Source organism: Chlorocebus sabaeus, chromosome 14 (assembly GCF_047675955.1).
Source record: "Chlorocebus sabaeus isolate Y175 chromosome 14, mChlSab1.0.hap1, whole genome shotgun sequence".
NCBI lineage: Eukaryota > Metazoa > Chordata > Mammalia > Primates > Cercopithecidae > Chlorocebus > Chlorocebus sabaeus.
The window spans coordinates 103112954-103129481 of NC_132917.1; the positions used below are offsets into that span (position 1 = coordinate 103112954).

Genomic DNA, 16528 nt, shown 5'->3' on the forward strand with positions numbered 1-16528 from the left:
GGTCACATTGCCTTGCCAAAATCTGTTTGACAGTCTGCTCAACATGACTGCAAGCTCCATGAGGGGAGGGACATCATCTCAACCATCTTTGGGTCCTTAGCGCAATACCTGGCAGCTAGCCAGTGCTCAGTTAAATATTTTTTGACCGAATAAACGAATGCACAACCAAGTTTTTGATACCAAATGTTTTTTGTGTACATTTCTACTTCTCTAGCTATAAGGCTTAATTATACAACAAAATACTATTTTTATATTTATGCTTGGTAAATTCAATAACTTTCTCCATCAATTGGAAAGTGAAATTGTTTATTGCTTCCCTATAGTTTTTTTCTGAATCTAGCAGGATTTTAATGATACCATCATAATTTGACACAATAAAAGGATAACATGAAACTGATGAGTCTTTATTGGGTTAATTTCAGATGCTATATAATCTTTTAAAATGTAACATTCTTTTTTATATATAAATAATTGGTGACTTCACAAATAGCCAAAGCAGGGTGGAGAGAGTGATCCCTCCTGGGTGCACACAAGAAGGGGATATGTCTACAGAGTTTTCAAAACAGTAATAAACCTGTCTACAAGTCATTGTGCTTTTTATCATCACCATGCCCAGATAATGCGAAACATCAGAGATGAAGTTCTTCTCCCACAGAGGTGGACTGATCCTTCTCCCCACTTGCTTGGTGTGTCTCCGTTGTATCCAAGACAATGCAATGTTGTCTTGGAAAATAGCTTTCCAAGCATTTCACTCCTGAGCCCTTGTCAGTTTCCTCACTTATTCTTCGCATATCCAGGCAAAGACATCCTGTTTGCTATACGAAGCATTGTATCCCGTATAAAAGGAAGGAGAGAGAAAAATATATTTTTTTACACTCATCACTCCTCAGGAGCTGTACAACCATGTAGAAATTGTTTAACATACTTGTCAAATAGCCAAAGAAAGTGTTAAATCCTGAGTTCCCACCCATATGTGCAGTATGGTCCAGATTCATCCAGATACACACAGAGAGGCACAACAGGAGGAGAAAGGATTGGGGTGTGGGGACAGCAGGCCCCCAATATGGTGTAATCGTGGCAGGTCTCTGCCTGAAGTGGTATGTGGGGTTTTTCTTGTTTTAATTTTGACTTTAACCCCCGATTTGTAAGTTTTTCATAAAATAAACAGAATCATAACTCATGCAGATGGCTATAAGTGCCATAGTGTTCTGTGGGTCTCTGGTGTCTGCCAGTGATAAATGTGGCACCTCAGGAAGGCTGTGGACCCCGTCAAGGTGCTATGTGACGGCCATGCTTGGGGTGGTGGTGGGCCCAGTGGACCCTGCAGCCATCCATCCAGCCTGCCCACCCACGCTGCCCTTGTGTCCTCCTGCTTTGCATGTCCCTGCTTACCGATGTGTTGGAATTGTTTTCGTGTTACAGGTGTTCAGTGATTTTGCTCCTTCTAGCTTATTTGTATGTCACCTGTTTTTCTTTAAGTCAACATGGTTACAGTCTGTTTCAGCAACTGTATAAATTAAACACAAATTATTACTACTGCTGTTGAGTTGTCATGATGAATTCTTTTTTATTTCTGAAATGATAGCGTTTCTTGAATTTAAGAGAGCAAAAACATAAAAGTCCTGTGTCCCCATTTTATTAACTATTACTAAATACATATTTGATGCTCATGATAATAATAGTACACATATATTCATTATTTCCTGTGTACCAGGACTCATCTGCTTATTTTACGTTTAACTTTCTCGTTTATTTTCTCAATACTTCAAAGTAAAAGGCAAAGAAAGTTGGATAACTTGCCAGATACCACAGTTATGGAGCAAGGATTCAAACACAGCCAGCATTTTGCTATTTATATGGGTATACAGAAAGTAATGTTTTGTCATCACATACCTGAATTACTTATATTTTTATAAAATAAATCACACAAAGACTCCCTTTGAGGTCTTGGATCAACATCTTTCTTTTGCTTGGAAGCGTCCAGCCACCGGCATGGTTACTTCCCAGCAATCCCCACAGGAAGTACGCGTTCCTCTGTGCATCCAGCTGGGGTTTTTAGACAGAGTGACCTGGAAAGGAATCCTGTTGAAACAATTTACTTAACAGAGTTTTCATTATTTAACCTGATGACAGTAAACTCTGTCAATTTTCACATTTTTCCCCCAACTTTGAGTCATATCACCTTGATAATTCTTGATTTCATACTGCTGGTCACTGAGAGAGCTGATAAACTATTAGAGGTTGTGGAGGAATTTGTGAATATGGGCCAGTGCTTTTTCTACCTCAGAACTGGGAACCCATGCATGGAGACTTAAGATGGAAATGAACCATATCAGCAAATCCCATTTGAGATTCTTCTCACATTCGTCAGTGCATATGGGTGTTGCATCTGCATTTTGTGAAGCAAGGAATACTAGGATAAAGTTCAGTGTTGGCTGAGTAATGTTCACCATGAGAGAAGTATGGGCCATGAGTAGGACCTAGAACTTGGTAATTTGACTTTTGAGTTCTTTATCAAAGATGCTTTAGCCACTTAGGTGACTCTTGCTGCTTCTTCTATCTCCCACACCACCAAGCCCTTAGAGGTAACAAGTCTCTCAGACCTGTCGATGCCTTCTCCTTAATGCCCTGACGGTACCTTATCTATTCCTTTCTCATTATTGTGTGAGTTACAATCCTCTGCATTTTGCATCCCGAGTACCACACTCCATTCTTTTCTGAGTGCCCATAGTTTCTTTCCACAGAAACACACTTTCTACTACCATCAGATTAATCTCATGGGAAAACCACTCAAGGCTCCAATGCTCCTGTGACCTTCAGAATAAGGCAGTCTGCCTTAGTTGGGGTTTCAAGTCTGGACAGAACCTGGCCCTGACCAACCTTCCTAATCATATCTTCCACCAATTCCCCAAACTAGGTTATTCCAATTCCTCAGAAAACACACTTCCTCTCTGCACTTAGGCTTATGGTATTCTCTTTGCCCACGTGGGCATTTCCTTTTTTGCATCTCCCTGAATCCTACTCATCTTTCAGAGGCCTCCTCCTCCTCCAGGAAGGCTCCCTTGCCCAGTCCTGCATGGAGCAAGTTCTCCTTCAAAAATCCTCTGCCAGCAAAAATCATGCTTTTGCCTCCCATCTTAGTTAAGTTGACGAGTGTCTCTGTGCCTCTTTTGCCGTTGAGAATTCCCTGTAATGCTTAGCCTGATATGTTTTAGAGGCTCAATAAATGTGAATGTCCTGGTACTTAAAGCAGCCATGAAAATTCTCAGTGGGTATATCTTACATGAAATTCTTGTACTCCCAAGGGAAGCCAGCATCCATGTATCTGTTTATTAAATCTTGTTTCAGTAGTAATAATAATTATTTTTCTTTCTTTTGAATAGTTGATCATCAAAGCACCTACTGCATAATTGCAGTATGTAGTGTATTGTTAATGCTAATCAATGTCCTGGTTATCATCCTAAAAACGTTCTGGATTGAGGCTACTCTGCTCTGGAGGGACATAGCTAAACTCTACAAGACCAGGAATGGTAAGTGGCAAATACCAAGTTTTCCACTCAAAGAAAAAGTCACATAATAACTGTTGGTTACTTGTCTATTAATTTTTCAATAGCTATGCTGCTAAACCCAGATTCCATTTTGCTTGCTAATCTGTTATCAGTGAGTTGTGTTTTTGGATTTTCTTAGAGGCCATTTTCCATCCTGCTCTGTAACTCCTCATGGTCCTGAGATTCATCTCAACAGCTCACATTTCTTCCCCGATAGGATTGCTATTCCTACTCAGTTACCAATGACAGAATCTGCCCCACGCCCAGAAAGGTGTAAGTTTCATAATGTATTGGTAAGATATTATGAAGTTAAACACAGTAGCAAAATTGTTCCTGTTTTCCAGATATTAGCAGGTTAGAAAGGTCCGTCAGAATGCATGTGTGTTCTACCTGAAACCCTGATCTGTAAAGTCTAACCTAGGCACACAAACATGCTCATGAAAGGAGTCAGTTCTGCCTGCTAGATGCAAACCTCATGCTTTCGTTTGGAGGCAGATACACGTTGCATTTTTCAAACAGTTGACTCAAGTAGGAGCTAACGGTTTGATTTGTGGAAAATTCAGACCCCTTAAAAAATTCTATGCCCTTGCTACTATTAACTTTAAATTTTTTCACTTCCCCAGGGGAGTATGGGGAAACCAAAGATGAAACTAAGGTCTATCCAGCGCAGAAGGTCCCCTTGTTCATAGATTATTAATCAACATTGATGAAATGGTTTTAACTGCACTGGAAAGGCTCTTGTCCACTTTTTTGTTATTTAGTCTGTGACAGTAAAAAGGAGAAATACTTTGGGATGAAGACTGTTATTTCCTGATCATGTTTTGTGGCAGTGGTTTGGTCGTCAACATCTCTTGAGTCTAGAACATTTTGGAGGATGACACGCATTCACCAACAGCTATAAAACTTGGAGAGCAATGTCTTCGAAGAGTCCAGTGAGAATTTTTAGAATCAAGTAAGAAGTTGTACTTCTTGTTTTCATTTTCAGATGGAAAGCTCTATGATGCTTACGTTATCTACCCACGGAACTACACATCCAGTACAGATGGGGCCAGTCGTGTAGAGTACTTTGTCCACCAGATTCTGCCTGATGTTCTTGAAAATAAATGTGGCTATACCTTATGCATTTATGGGAGAGATATGCTACCTGGAGAAGGTAAAGCTATCGACATACATTAGGGACAGAAATTCATGCTTATTAGAGGCTGTGAACTAGGTGGCCTTATCCCTGCATTGGATAAGGAATTGCATTTACTACCTCAGACCTTAAGACCAAAACTTTAAATATTTATCCAGGAGCAGACACTTATCCTTCACTCTTCCCTCTCCCATCATTGCCCCGGTGATGAGATCTTCACAGTAATGTCAGTGGTGTGAATTCAGAGTTAGAAGTCCTGTGCTTCAAGGACTTAGTAAACCATCATCCCTACTTTATTTCCTTGGTCTCCCACCAGGATAACTGTGCCACTTCTTAATTCTGTCCATAAGATTTGAAAGAGGACTTAAACATTGAAGAATTTTGTTCTGGTAGCCATAGGCACTAGCTGAAATACCTTAAAAGGACTCAGAGAGTCTTCATGACTTTCTTTATGTTGGTGAAACATTTGCAAATTTATATTCTCACCAGAACAAATAGAATTGTAGCTTCTGTTCCTTAATATTCCTACCCAATTTTATATATTTTTGACAGTTTTATCACAACTCCTGTGATTTCAGTAGTTATTTTCCCTTCCCTTCATACATTTATGTCCAGTACCTATGGACCCTCCTTGTGAACTCTTCTCTAATTTCTCACAGATCAGGAAGAGTTTGGAATATAAATGGGGCTCAGATATCAAGGGCCTAAGCCTAATAAAGTAAACATTCAGTTTTACATTTTAAACTCATCTTACTAAGAAGAGGAATTCACATGCCTATAGATGTAAAGGTATGAGCAACAGGTGAATTTGGTTTACCCTGGAATATCTGGGAATGCTCATAGCCTCAATAATGGCTCAAGAGACTGGTGAAAGGTACAGTTTAGGAAAATATAATGCACTTCTTCTCTCGAGGCTCTCTTCTTCTCCCATTTTCCCACTGGCCACCCAGGCAGATAGAAGTAATGAGTAATGCTCTCAAACACTCTTCATATTACAAATGTACTCAAGGACCTGCGGGGACTCCTGTTGTTTGTGAGCTCAACAGTGTGCCACATCTGGCCACAAGCTCTTCACCTCTTCTTTCTCAGTCCATCCACCTAAGTTCTAGTTACACTTCTCCCCAGCTAAACCCAGATGCTAGCTCTCTCACACTCAAGCTTGTGCTGCCTTCAATGTGTGACAACATACTAATCTGGAATGGTTTTCTACTTCCCTCCATCAGTGCATGTCCTCTGACTTTTCCTCAACCAAAATAAAATGAAACCCAACAAAACACCACCAAACTTCACTCTTCGCTTAGCAAAGTTCATGACTGACTAAGGTGCTATCTTTATTCTCATGAGACTTATCTTGCATTTGCCCCACCGAAATCCTCTCTGCATCACCACTCCATCCAGTGGCCCTGGGTGGCTGATCATCATGGAAGCCATTGCACCCTTGTCCTCTGCTCCAGGCTGGGTTTAGCCAATGGGAGGCACTGGCAGGAGGTCAGAAGGTGGTCATGTACCTGCCCCTCCAGGTGGGGCTTCCGGAGCAGCTGTGCTCCTCCCTCTGGGAGCACCTCTTCTCAACTGGCCTGCCTCATGCATCTGCAATTCCTCAGACACCAGTCTGTCAGAATATCTTGGGTTGTTTTATTCATTGTTGTGCTTTCTTCTGTTGCAGTGAGGATTTCATGTTCTTTCTAAGTCCAACCAGAGTGAATTGGAATCACCATGGAGTCTATGCTCTATAAACACCAAAAAGGAAAGGGGATCCATTGTCCCTTACGATTTTTCTAGTCTGGATCAAATCCATTTCTACAACAGAGATTAATGGGGGGTGAAGTGAAGTCAGGACTTACTTTCCTAGAGACTTGGGTCAATTTTGAGGGGCAGAGCTTCCTGAGTTTGTGCTTTTAAATATGTGAGTTAAATTTTTAAGCCATTTTAAAACATATAAGCAAATATTCTAAGAAGATAATATGTATCTAATGAACCAGAATTCTAAGTCTCTAATGCAGCAGTAGACTAAATATCTTTACATTCCCATTTACCTAGAAGGACTCTGTTTTAGTTAAGACTAAGCTACCTGGGAAATAAAAAGAGGACATTGGGGTTGATATTCTCTCAAATGAAAGGAGCACAAAGAAAAAAACGGGTTCTCTATTCACGTATATTTCCACTTCTCTGAATAAGTGACTTGATTGATGTCAGAGAATCTCACACCAGATTATAACAGTAAGACTTTTAAATGTTCAGGATGTTTATGTTTCCAGCATTAGACTGATACGTAATCTTATCTATTTCTTGTATGACTAGATGTAGTCACTACAGTGGAAACCAACATACGAAAAAGCAGGCGGCACATTTTCATCCTGACCCCTCAGATCACGCACAGCGAGGAGTTTGCCTACGAGCAGGAAGTTGCCCTGCATAGTGCCCTCATCCAGAACGACTCCAAGGTGATTCTTATTGAGATGGAGGCTCTGAGCGAGCTGGACACGCTGCAGGCTGAAGCGCTTCAGGACTCTCTCCGGCATCTCATGAAAGTGCAGGGCACCATCAAGTGGAGGGAGGACCACATTGCCAATAAACGGTCCCTGAATTCCAAATTCTGGAAGCACGTGAGGTACCAAATGCCTGTACCAAGCAAAATTCCCAGAAAGGCCTCCAGTTTGACTTCCTTGGCAGCCCAGAAGCAATAGTGCCTGCTGTGGTGTGCAAAGGCATCTGAGTTTGAAGCTCTCCTAACTTCTCCTAGCTGGCTCATGCCCCTGCACTGAAGTGTGAGGAGTAGGGATGTCAAAGGGATCCGGCCTCAGGTTTTATCTGGTAACTTTGCTTCCATTTCCCTGACGCTGGGTGGATGCAAAATGCACAGAATTTTTTCTCCTCAATCCTCCCCCATTCTCCAGCCACCATTCCCTTTCCTTTTCCTTTTTGCTTGACTCTCTTCACTGTGGTGTGGGATGTTTTCACTATTCTCTTTTCCTCTCTCTCTGTCTTGCTTTGTTGCTCCTGACTCTTTGTCAATAATCTGAAGAGCAAACTAATCATTCGACAGTAGATTTTCACATCATCTTGAAGAACATTCTGATTCCCTCAGGCTGAATGTCAGTCGTAAATCTTGTTCCCAACATGCCAGAATTTATTTTATATATTTATATGTATATCTCAAAGGTGCATGCTACCGTTTTTTACTCCCAGCTAATTTTGGGGGTATTTATTTATTTTTTATTTTTTTTATTTTTAGTAGAGACGGAGCTTCACAATGTTGGTCAGGCTGGTCTGAAACTCCTGACCTCAAGTGATCCACCCGCCTTGGCCTCCCAAAGTGCTGGGATTACAGGCATGAGCCACCGCACCCGCCTATTATATTTTATTTGAGTGGATACTCAGTCTCATCATCTCAATATTGTTAATTTTGTTGGAATACCTTATCCCCATTGCCATTATGATCAAGCTTTTTTTCAATTCTAAAATTCCTTTCATATACTTTTATTCTATTTAGAAATATTTTCTCCCTATAAAAGTGATAGAAGGATATTATGGAAGAAAAGAAAATATAAAAGAAGAAAATAATAGGAATCACTCATAAATCCATCATTTTAAGGTTTAAATTTTCTTTTTTTACAAAAGACTTTATGGCAGGTTGCGGTGGCTCATGCCTGTAATCCCAGCAGTTTGGGAGGCCAAGGCAGGCGAATCACTGGAGGTCAGGAGTTGAGACTAGCCTGGCCAATATGGTGAAACCCTGTCTCTACTAAAAAATACAAAAGTCAGCCTGATATGGTGGCACGTGCCTGCAATCCCAGCTACTCGGGAGGCCGAGGTAGGAGAATCAATTGAACCCAGGAAGCGGAGGTTGCAGTGAGCCGAGATCATGCCACTGCACTCCAGCCTGGGCAACAGAGTGACAGCCCTCTCAAAAACAAACAAACAAACAAAAATTTGTTTTACACATATCATTTTTATAGCTGAGATGATACCATGTGGAGTTTTGCGAACATCATAATAAAAATGTGGCATGTCACTGAAACGTTTTAAAACATTTAAAAATATTCATAGTGTTCCATCTCCCAGTTGTACTATACGGATGCAACTTAAATATCTACCCTGGTAAATTCTACAACAATCCTATTTTTAAAATGTATTTCAAATTTGAGACTATTTTGTTGTAACATTTCTGTGAAGGTAGTAGGGCATTTTGAGAAAACCGTTTTGGCAAAATAGAGTTAATTTACAGTCAGGGCCACTTTACTCAGAGCACTGAAGGAAAGCACACACCCTTGGGGGTTGCAGGACTGGATCCAGAGCTACTGCGAGTGTCCCCTCAGATAGGAATCCTGTTGGTGCTTCAAATTTTGTAAGTGGATGGAGCGCTTATCTCAGCTGAACTGCTTAATAATGTATATGATTCTGTATTTCACCAGCAAAAGAAAACTGAACTCTGGACTGTTTGACAGAGAGCATAATCTTGAACTCATTGTCATTCAATACCTTTCAGAATCCATACTAAGAGAAATCATATCTCTAGAAGATTCCTTATGGTTACTCATTTGTCAAGGTACCTATACCTTTAATCTGTACCCCCAGATTGGGTTGCTAGGTAAAATACAGGAAACCTGTGTTAAAATATCAGGACAGGCCTGTAATCCCAGCACTTTGGGAGGCCGAGGCGGGCGGATCACGAGGTCAGGAGATCGAGACCATCCTGGCTAACAGGGTGAAACCCCGTCTCTGCTAAAAATACAAAAAAAAAATTAGCCGGGTGTGGTGACGGCGCCTGTAGTCCCAGCTACTCGGGAGGCTGAGGCAGGAGAATGGCATGAACCCGGGAGGCGGAGCTTGCAGTGAACAGAGATTGCGCCATTGCCCTCCGTCCAAAAAAAAAAAAAAAAAAACAAATATCAGGATACCTGTTAAGGTTGAATTCAGACAATGAACTTTCATATGAAGACCTAAAACTCAGTTTTGGCTGGGGATCTTTGCTAAATCTGGCTACCTTACTTCTGTAGATTACCATTTGGTTTTGTTGAATTACTAAAATATTGGTCAATGAAAAGGGTATTGTATGGCTAACTATCATAGTATTTGGAATCAACAAGCCATCCTCTGTAGGCCTAGCAGCTGTGTGATCTTCAGCAAAGTACTTAACTTCTCCAAAGCTTCGTTTCCGTAGGTAAAATAACTATGATAATATAAAACACTTTGGATTTCTGTGCTAATCAAATGTTTAAAAAATATTTAGGCCAGAGTAAGAATTCAATAAATGGCAATAGTTATTATTACAAAACTTTACTGTATTTCTTTTCATATTAATTATATTCTCCGACTTCTCTCAGTGAGGACCACTAAAGAATAGATTCTCCCCAGTCTCTCTCTCAGGAATGGACGTGTCTTTATTCTCGCATCCACCTAGAATGACAAGTGTGGTTTTGATTTATGGACCTAGGAAATTTTGGAATTGATTTGTTTTCCTCTTTACATTAGCTACTTGAAAACACAGAGTTCAATTTGAGATTTTTCTACAGCAGGCATATAGGACATCATTACACGGATTTTGTAATGATCTCTTTCTTGGCTCCCTAATACCTTTGTTTTTAGTTTGCCCCCATATTTCTTATTTTAAAATATGTTTTAACCATCTATATTATAAGCTCCTTTGCAAGTATTCAACGTTTACATTTTCTGAATGTGTGCTGAGTGCCTCTCTGGGAGGGATGAGAAGGAAGGTATGATGGGAGCCATGTATGTAGCCTAGGAAGGCACACTCCTTGCTAACCCTGATGGGGTGTAGAGGAATTGTGAAAACGCGCAGGGAAGAGAGAAGCACTCCAGAGACCTCATATAGGGCTGGCCTGGGGAAAACTCTGAAGTTGCTGAGTTCTTTTCTCCACTGTCCTTTTCCTAAACTTACACACCACTTCCCAAGTCACCTGAGCTCCCTGGGGCTCAGTTTCTGCAACTGAAAAATAGGAGGATGGAGAAGGTGAACCCCAAGGGCTTTCTCAGCGGCGGTGGCTCATGATTCAGGGTGTGCACTCATAATGAGGTCAGGAAACTGCCAGAAGATGTGGATTCTCACACCAGCACCACCACTGACCTCTCTTATTTCCTCCTCTGTACCGTGACGGTAATACATACTTCTGCCATACAAGCTAGCGTGAATAAAACAAATGTAGCCAAAACTTGCTGAATGTCTGCCACACAATCATGGTGAAAATAACTGTGATTGTAAGAAAAAAAATCTTACAATCTGCCACACAATCATGGTGAAAATGACTGTGATTGTAAGAAAAAAAAATCAATTATTTTGAATTGAATCAAGTTTGCATAGCATACAATAAAACGTTGATCCTAAGTATTCAGTTTGATGATTTCTGACTGTTGAACATACCTGTGTAATTATCACCCCAGATATATTTCCATCACCCCAGAAAGTTCCACCGTGCTACCAGGCAAACACGATTTTGATTTCTAACTCCACGGATTCGTTTTGTCATATCTTTATATTCGTGTCAGTAAAGTCGTATTTCTTTGGGTCTGGCTACTTCTACTCAACAATACTTTTAAGAGTCATCCATGTTTTGCATGATTCAGTAGTTCGTTCCTTTGTATTTCCTGTTGGTGAATATGTGAATTGTTTCCTGTTTTTTGCTATTATGAACATGGCTCCTATGAACATACTTGTGGACTTATGTTTTTATTTCTTTTTGGTTGATCCTTAAGGGTGGTCATTTAGTAGGTACATATTTAACTTTCAGAGAAACTTATACATTGTTTCGCAAACTAATTGTACTACTTTACATTCCCACCAGTTGTGTATGAGAGCTCTGTTGCTTCATTGTCTCATCAATAACTGGTGTTGTCAAGTTTCTTTATATTTTAATAATTTTCATGGGTGTTAGATGAATATCACCATGGTCTTAACTTGAAGTTCCCCGACTAATGATGATGAGCCCTTTCCATGTTTTCATTGGCTATTCGTATATCTTTTTTAGTGAAGGCAAAATCTTTTGCCTTATTTAAATTGTATTTCTTTTTATATTGTTGATGTGTAGGAATTATTTATGTATTGTTCTTTGCCAGATAGATGTAAAGTGAGAATATTTCTAGGGTTATGTATTCATTTTTAAGTGATATCATTGCTTAGTAGACATTTTTAATTTTGGTGATATCCAATTAATCAATTTGTCCCAAATGGCTATTGTTTTTTGTGTCCTAGCTAAGAATTTTTTTTTTGCCTGTCCAAGGGTCTTCTCTGTATTTTCATGAAATATTTACGGTTCTAGCTTTTATGTTTAGGTCCATGGTCTATGGTGAATTAATACTTGTATATAGAACAAGGTAAGGATGAGGTTCTTTTTTCTGCTGCTGCTGCTTCTGTAGAGGTACCCAGCTGTTCCATCAACATTTGTGAAAGACTATTTTCTCCCCATTGAATTGACATGGTGCATTGTTAAAAAATCAATTGACTAGGTATGTGTGGGTCTATTAGTCTACTTTCTATTTTGCATTGTATGTTTCTGCGAATATCACATTGTCATAATTACTATTGCCTAATTATAAACCCTCAAGTCAGTATAAGTCTCTCAATTTGTTTTTGCCAAGATTATCCGGACAGGCCGGGCGCATGACTCACGCCTGTAATTTCAACACTTTGGGAGGCCGAGACGGGCAGATCACCTGAGGTAGGGAGTTCAAGACCAGCCTGACCAACATGGAGAAACCCCGTCTCTACTAAAAATACGAAAGTAAGCGGACGTGGTGGTGCATGCCTGTAATCCCAGCTACTTGGGAGGCTGAGGCAGGAGAATCACTTGAATCCGGGAGGTGGAGGTTGCAGTGAGCCAAGATTGTGTCATTGCACTTACTCCAGCCTGGGCAACAAGAGTGAAACTCTGTCTCTGTCCAGACAATCCTAGATTATTTGCATTTTCATATAAATTTTAGAAAGAGCTTCTTAATTTCTTTGAAAAATGTTCCAGGGATTTGGATTGGATTGCATTAAGTATATAGACTCTGTAATATAGAGAGTCTAAAAATATACGGTGTGGAGAATAGGTGTCTTAAGTCTTCCAATCCATAAACGTGGCATATCCCTCTATTACTTAGATGTTTCATCTCTGTTAGCAATATTTTGTAGTTTTCACAGAAGATATCTCATACATTATCCAATGAATTTATACTTTGGTATTTTGACTTTTAAATGTTATGGTAAATGGCATTTTTAACAAACTTCACTTTTCAAGTTTCCATCTCTAATATATAGAATTGCTATGATTTTTTTTATATTCCATGATCTTGATAAACTCAGTATTTCCAGTAGTTTCTTTTGTAAATTTCAAAGGTTGGTCTACATATAATTATGCTCTCTGTTAAAACCAGTAGTTTTAATTCTTCTCAGTCTTTAATTTTATCTTTGTTTCTAATTTTATGCCTTCTAATTTTATCTTTATTTCTTCACTTGTTGCAAAGCAGTTGTCCCAGGTGGGAGCCAAAATCATTATCTCATCACTAATCTTAGGAAAACGCAGAATGTTTCACTATTACGAAGTTACCTGTAGGTTTCTTATAGTTGTTCTTTATCAGATTAAGAAAGGTCATTTCTACTCTCGGTTTTCTAATCGTTATTAATTCAAAAAGGGTGTTGAATTTTGTCAGATGCTTTTATTTGCATTTATTGAGATAACTACATATTTTTGTTTATTCTTTGGTGAATTATCTTGATTGGGTAAAAAGAATTAAAATCATTGTCTCATTAAACCTTTTGCCTGTCGGCTATGGGTTTTCCTTTTCCTTTTGTTTAATAACAGCTCTGCCACAAAATAAAAATCTAGAAACACACATTCCCCTTTGGCCTCCCTCCTCGGATCCTCTGCTGTGAGCGCCGGCCTGCAGGGTGCGTGCGAGCGGCCCGGGCGCGCCACCTTCCGGCCCTGCAGGTCACCCGGCACAACTGCCCAGATTTTCCCCGGGACCCGTGCCGCGCGGCTGGGGAGGAAGAGCCAGACGTCTGGGGCCCACGCCGTCCGAGGGGAAAGGGCGAGGCGCTGGGTTTTCCAGCTGCGCCCTTTGGACCCCGCGATCCAGTAGCTCCGGTAACTCCACGCGGGGCGCCTGGGTGGAGGAGGCGGTTCTGGAGCATCGCTGCGAGGAGCACCCCGACCGGAGGGCCCCCAGACCGGGACCCCCAAGTCAGGGAGGACTCTCCGCCCGGGAGCGCCCCAGACCGCCACACGCCGGGACCCGGAGCTTTGCCCGACCGCGGGCATTGCCCACCTGCAGCCTCCACTGGCCGGGTTTAGCAACCAGGAGCTGCCAAACCCCTGCCATTCTTCTTTCTGTTCCTACTTCTTTCCTTCTTCTTCTTTTTTGGTTTTTGTTTTTGTAACCCTCTCTGGGTGCCTTATCTCTTTAATCACACCTCTCTTTCACTTTCCACGGTAGTCAGGAGGCGGGGATCGCTGCTTCTCACCTACTTTCCGAACTTGGCCTCCGCAGTCGCGACCTGGTGTGAAGGAGGAGCTGCTGCCCCCGCCCCAGCCTCGGGGACGCCTCTCTGAAGGTAAGGGTGGGCCCTGTTGCCACCCACACCCCCTCCCCACTCCCCCAGGGGAAGGGAAGACCACCATCCGGGGAGGGATTCTCAAAACAAGGTCAATTAAGAGAGAGATTGTGTGTGTGTGAATATGTGTGAATAATTGATGAGACAGCATGCCATCTTTCTCTGAAAGTACAGTTTTAGAAATTAAGACGTTCCCAATTGTTTTCTGGAGAGGTGAGAGCAACTGAAATAAATGATAACAATAGTTGTCATTTTTTAAGTGCTTACCATGTGCCTGACACTGTAGAAAATTTTTAGATATCTTGTTTTCACTTAATCCTAAGGGCCACATGAAATAGGAACTATTATAATGCTTTTATTAATAAAAGGGAGGAGGAATTCCATCATTTATCCAAGAGTACCCAGCTACTAAGTAGTAGATCCCAGACTCACACCTACTATTTTTCTGATTCCAGAGCCTTTGTCTTTTTTCTGCCCAGCCCTGGGAAGTTAAAAAGCCCAGCAGGTTGCACTGCAGTTATCAGGCAAATTAATGAGGTGTCAAGTGCAGCCAGATATAGAGATCCAAGATTATTGTGTTTATTTCACTGCCTTCCCTTGCTTCATTCTCAAGACCCTTTTGTGTCATACACAGTGCTGCTATTGGGAGCACACCTCTCAACCTCAGGGCCTTGGATGGGCTAGGAGGGGTAAATTTGGGGAATTGGGTTTGGAGACAGTGTGTTCCCTCTCCCTGCACAAATACACATCCAAAGGCTAAGAACTAAGGCTAAAGTCTAGGAATGTGGATTGAAAAGTCAGGGTCTATAATCCCAGCACTTTGGGAGGCTGAGGTGGGTGGATCATGAGGTCAGGAGATCGAGACCATCCTGGCTAACATGGTGAAACCCCGTCTCTACTAAAAATACAGAAAATTAGCCAGGCGTGGTGGCGGGCATCTGTCATCCCAGCTACTCGGGAGTCTGAGGCAGGAGAATAGCTTGAACCTGGGAGGCGGAGGTTGCAGTGAGCAGAGATTGAGCCACTGCACTCCAGCCTGGGTGACAGAGCGAGACCCAATCTCAAAAAAAAAAAAAGAAAAGAAAAGAAAACGCAGGGTCTCTGCCCTCATGGACCTCACCAGAGAGTGGGAGCTAGTCCAGGAGTAATGGAGACACCTGCGGAATCATGGAGACAGGCTTGGACAAAGGCATGCACCATTTGGGGCTGTTGCAGTTGGACAGCTTCCTTGAGAAGGCAAATATTGAGCCAAGTTGCAAAGACTCTAGAGATATGGCAGCTGGGAGAAGTGGGGAGGGTGGCCCAGGTGGCACAGGCGTAGGCAGATTTGCCCACAATTTGCCGACACTAGGTTGGGGGAAGGATGAGGCTAACAACAGACACTTGTGTGATGAGGACTATGAGGTGGCATTGATTTTCTTGGCCTTACAGATGAGAAGCCAAATTCCACACAAATTCTTTTGTTTGTTAGAGTTTAAGCGTGTGTATGTTATGCCCCAAGGTCGTTTCCTCCTCTTTGCGTTTGGTTGTTTTATCATCTTGCAGGCTGAGTAAAACGACTATGCATGGAACGCTGTAGAAGAAAAATTATATTTTTAGAAAACTGGTGTTATGATTTTCATCCAGGCACTTTGTCTCAGGAGGTGCTCGATTGTATGTGTTGCTAATGAGTGATTTATATTACAGCATCTACATTGATTCATGTGTGTCCTTGTGGAAAGCTGTAATCTGAGGCTCACCAATTCACTTCCTCAAATCTCAGGTTCCTCGTTAGAAAGAGTTTGAAGCGGCTCTTTCCCTGTGCATTATGTGTTTCTGTGAATTACGTTTAGAGAAAGGTCAGTTTCTCAGGGTGGGGCCCATAAACAAGGGCAACTGGGCAGAGCCAGGGGTTCAGGTGACTGTTCGGACCCTCTGGAAGGGCTTTTTACTGTGCTGCCTTGGGAGACAGAGTGGTCAGCTTGGATCTGACCTTAAGCCTAGGTCACCCCATTTTTGGGAGGAAACTGTTTTTTTTCTTCATTTAGAGAGAACTTCATGCCTTTGGGTGATTTAGATAAGTTTGTCACTATTCGTTATGTGTGTGTACACACACGTACGTACATATGTACGTGCACAAATATTTAATATGTCTTAGACGCATCAAATATATGCATTTAAGGTGTATTAAATTTACTTTCCTAAGAATACAAATAAGTGCCCTAGGTCGGCAGCTCTCCACCTGACTGTACATTAGAGTCACCTGCGGAGTTCTGAGGAATCAGGATGCCCAGTCTGTCCTCCAGACTGCTG

General features: G+C 41.5%; 2 protein-coding genes across 5 annotated transcripts in view; both read left to right on the forward strand.

The window, feature by feature from the left end:
• IL1RL1 (interleukin 1 receptor like 1) overlaps positions 1-11375 on the forward strand; it is a 38392-nt gene extending 27017 nt beyond the window's left edge. For both annotated transcript variants that reach the window (XM_073023295.1, XM_008008253.3), the window contains exons 9-11: positions 3384-3530; positions 4534-4701; positions 6985-11375. In XM_073023295.1, the coding sequence (XP_072879396.1) occupies positions 3384-3530; positions 4534-4701; positions 6985-7370 (701 nt within the window). In that variant the 3' untranslated portion in view covers positions 7371-11375. The remainder of the gene's footprint in view (positions 1-3383; positions 3531-4533; positions 4702-6984) is intronic.
• A 1731-nt stretch (positions 11376-13106) lies between these two features.
• The window catches only part of IL18R1 (interleukin 18 receptor 1), a 41671-nt gene continuing 38249 nt past the window's right edge, over positions 13107-16528 (forward strand). The window contains exons 1-2 of one of the 3 annotated variants that reach the window (XM_008008260.3): positions 13107-13769; positions 14119-14236. The gene's annotated coding sequence lies outside the window, so the exon portion shown is untranslated. The remainder of the gene's footprint in view (positions 13770-14118; positions 14237-16528) is intronic. The other 2 variants (XM_008008257.3, XM_008008258.3) reach the window with 2 other exon arrangements.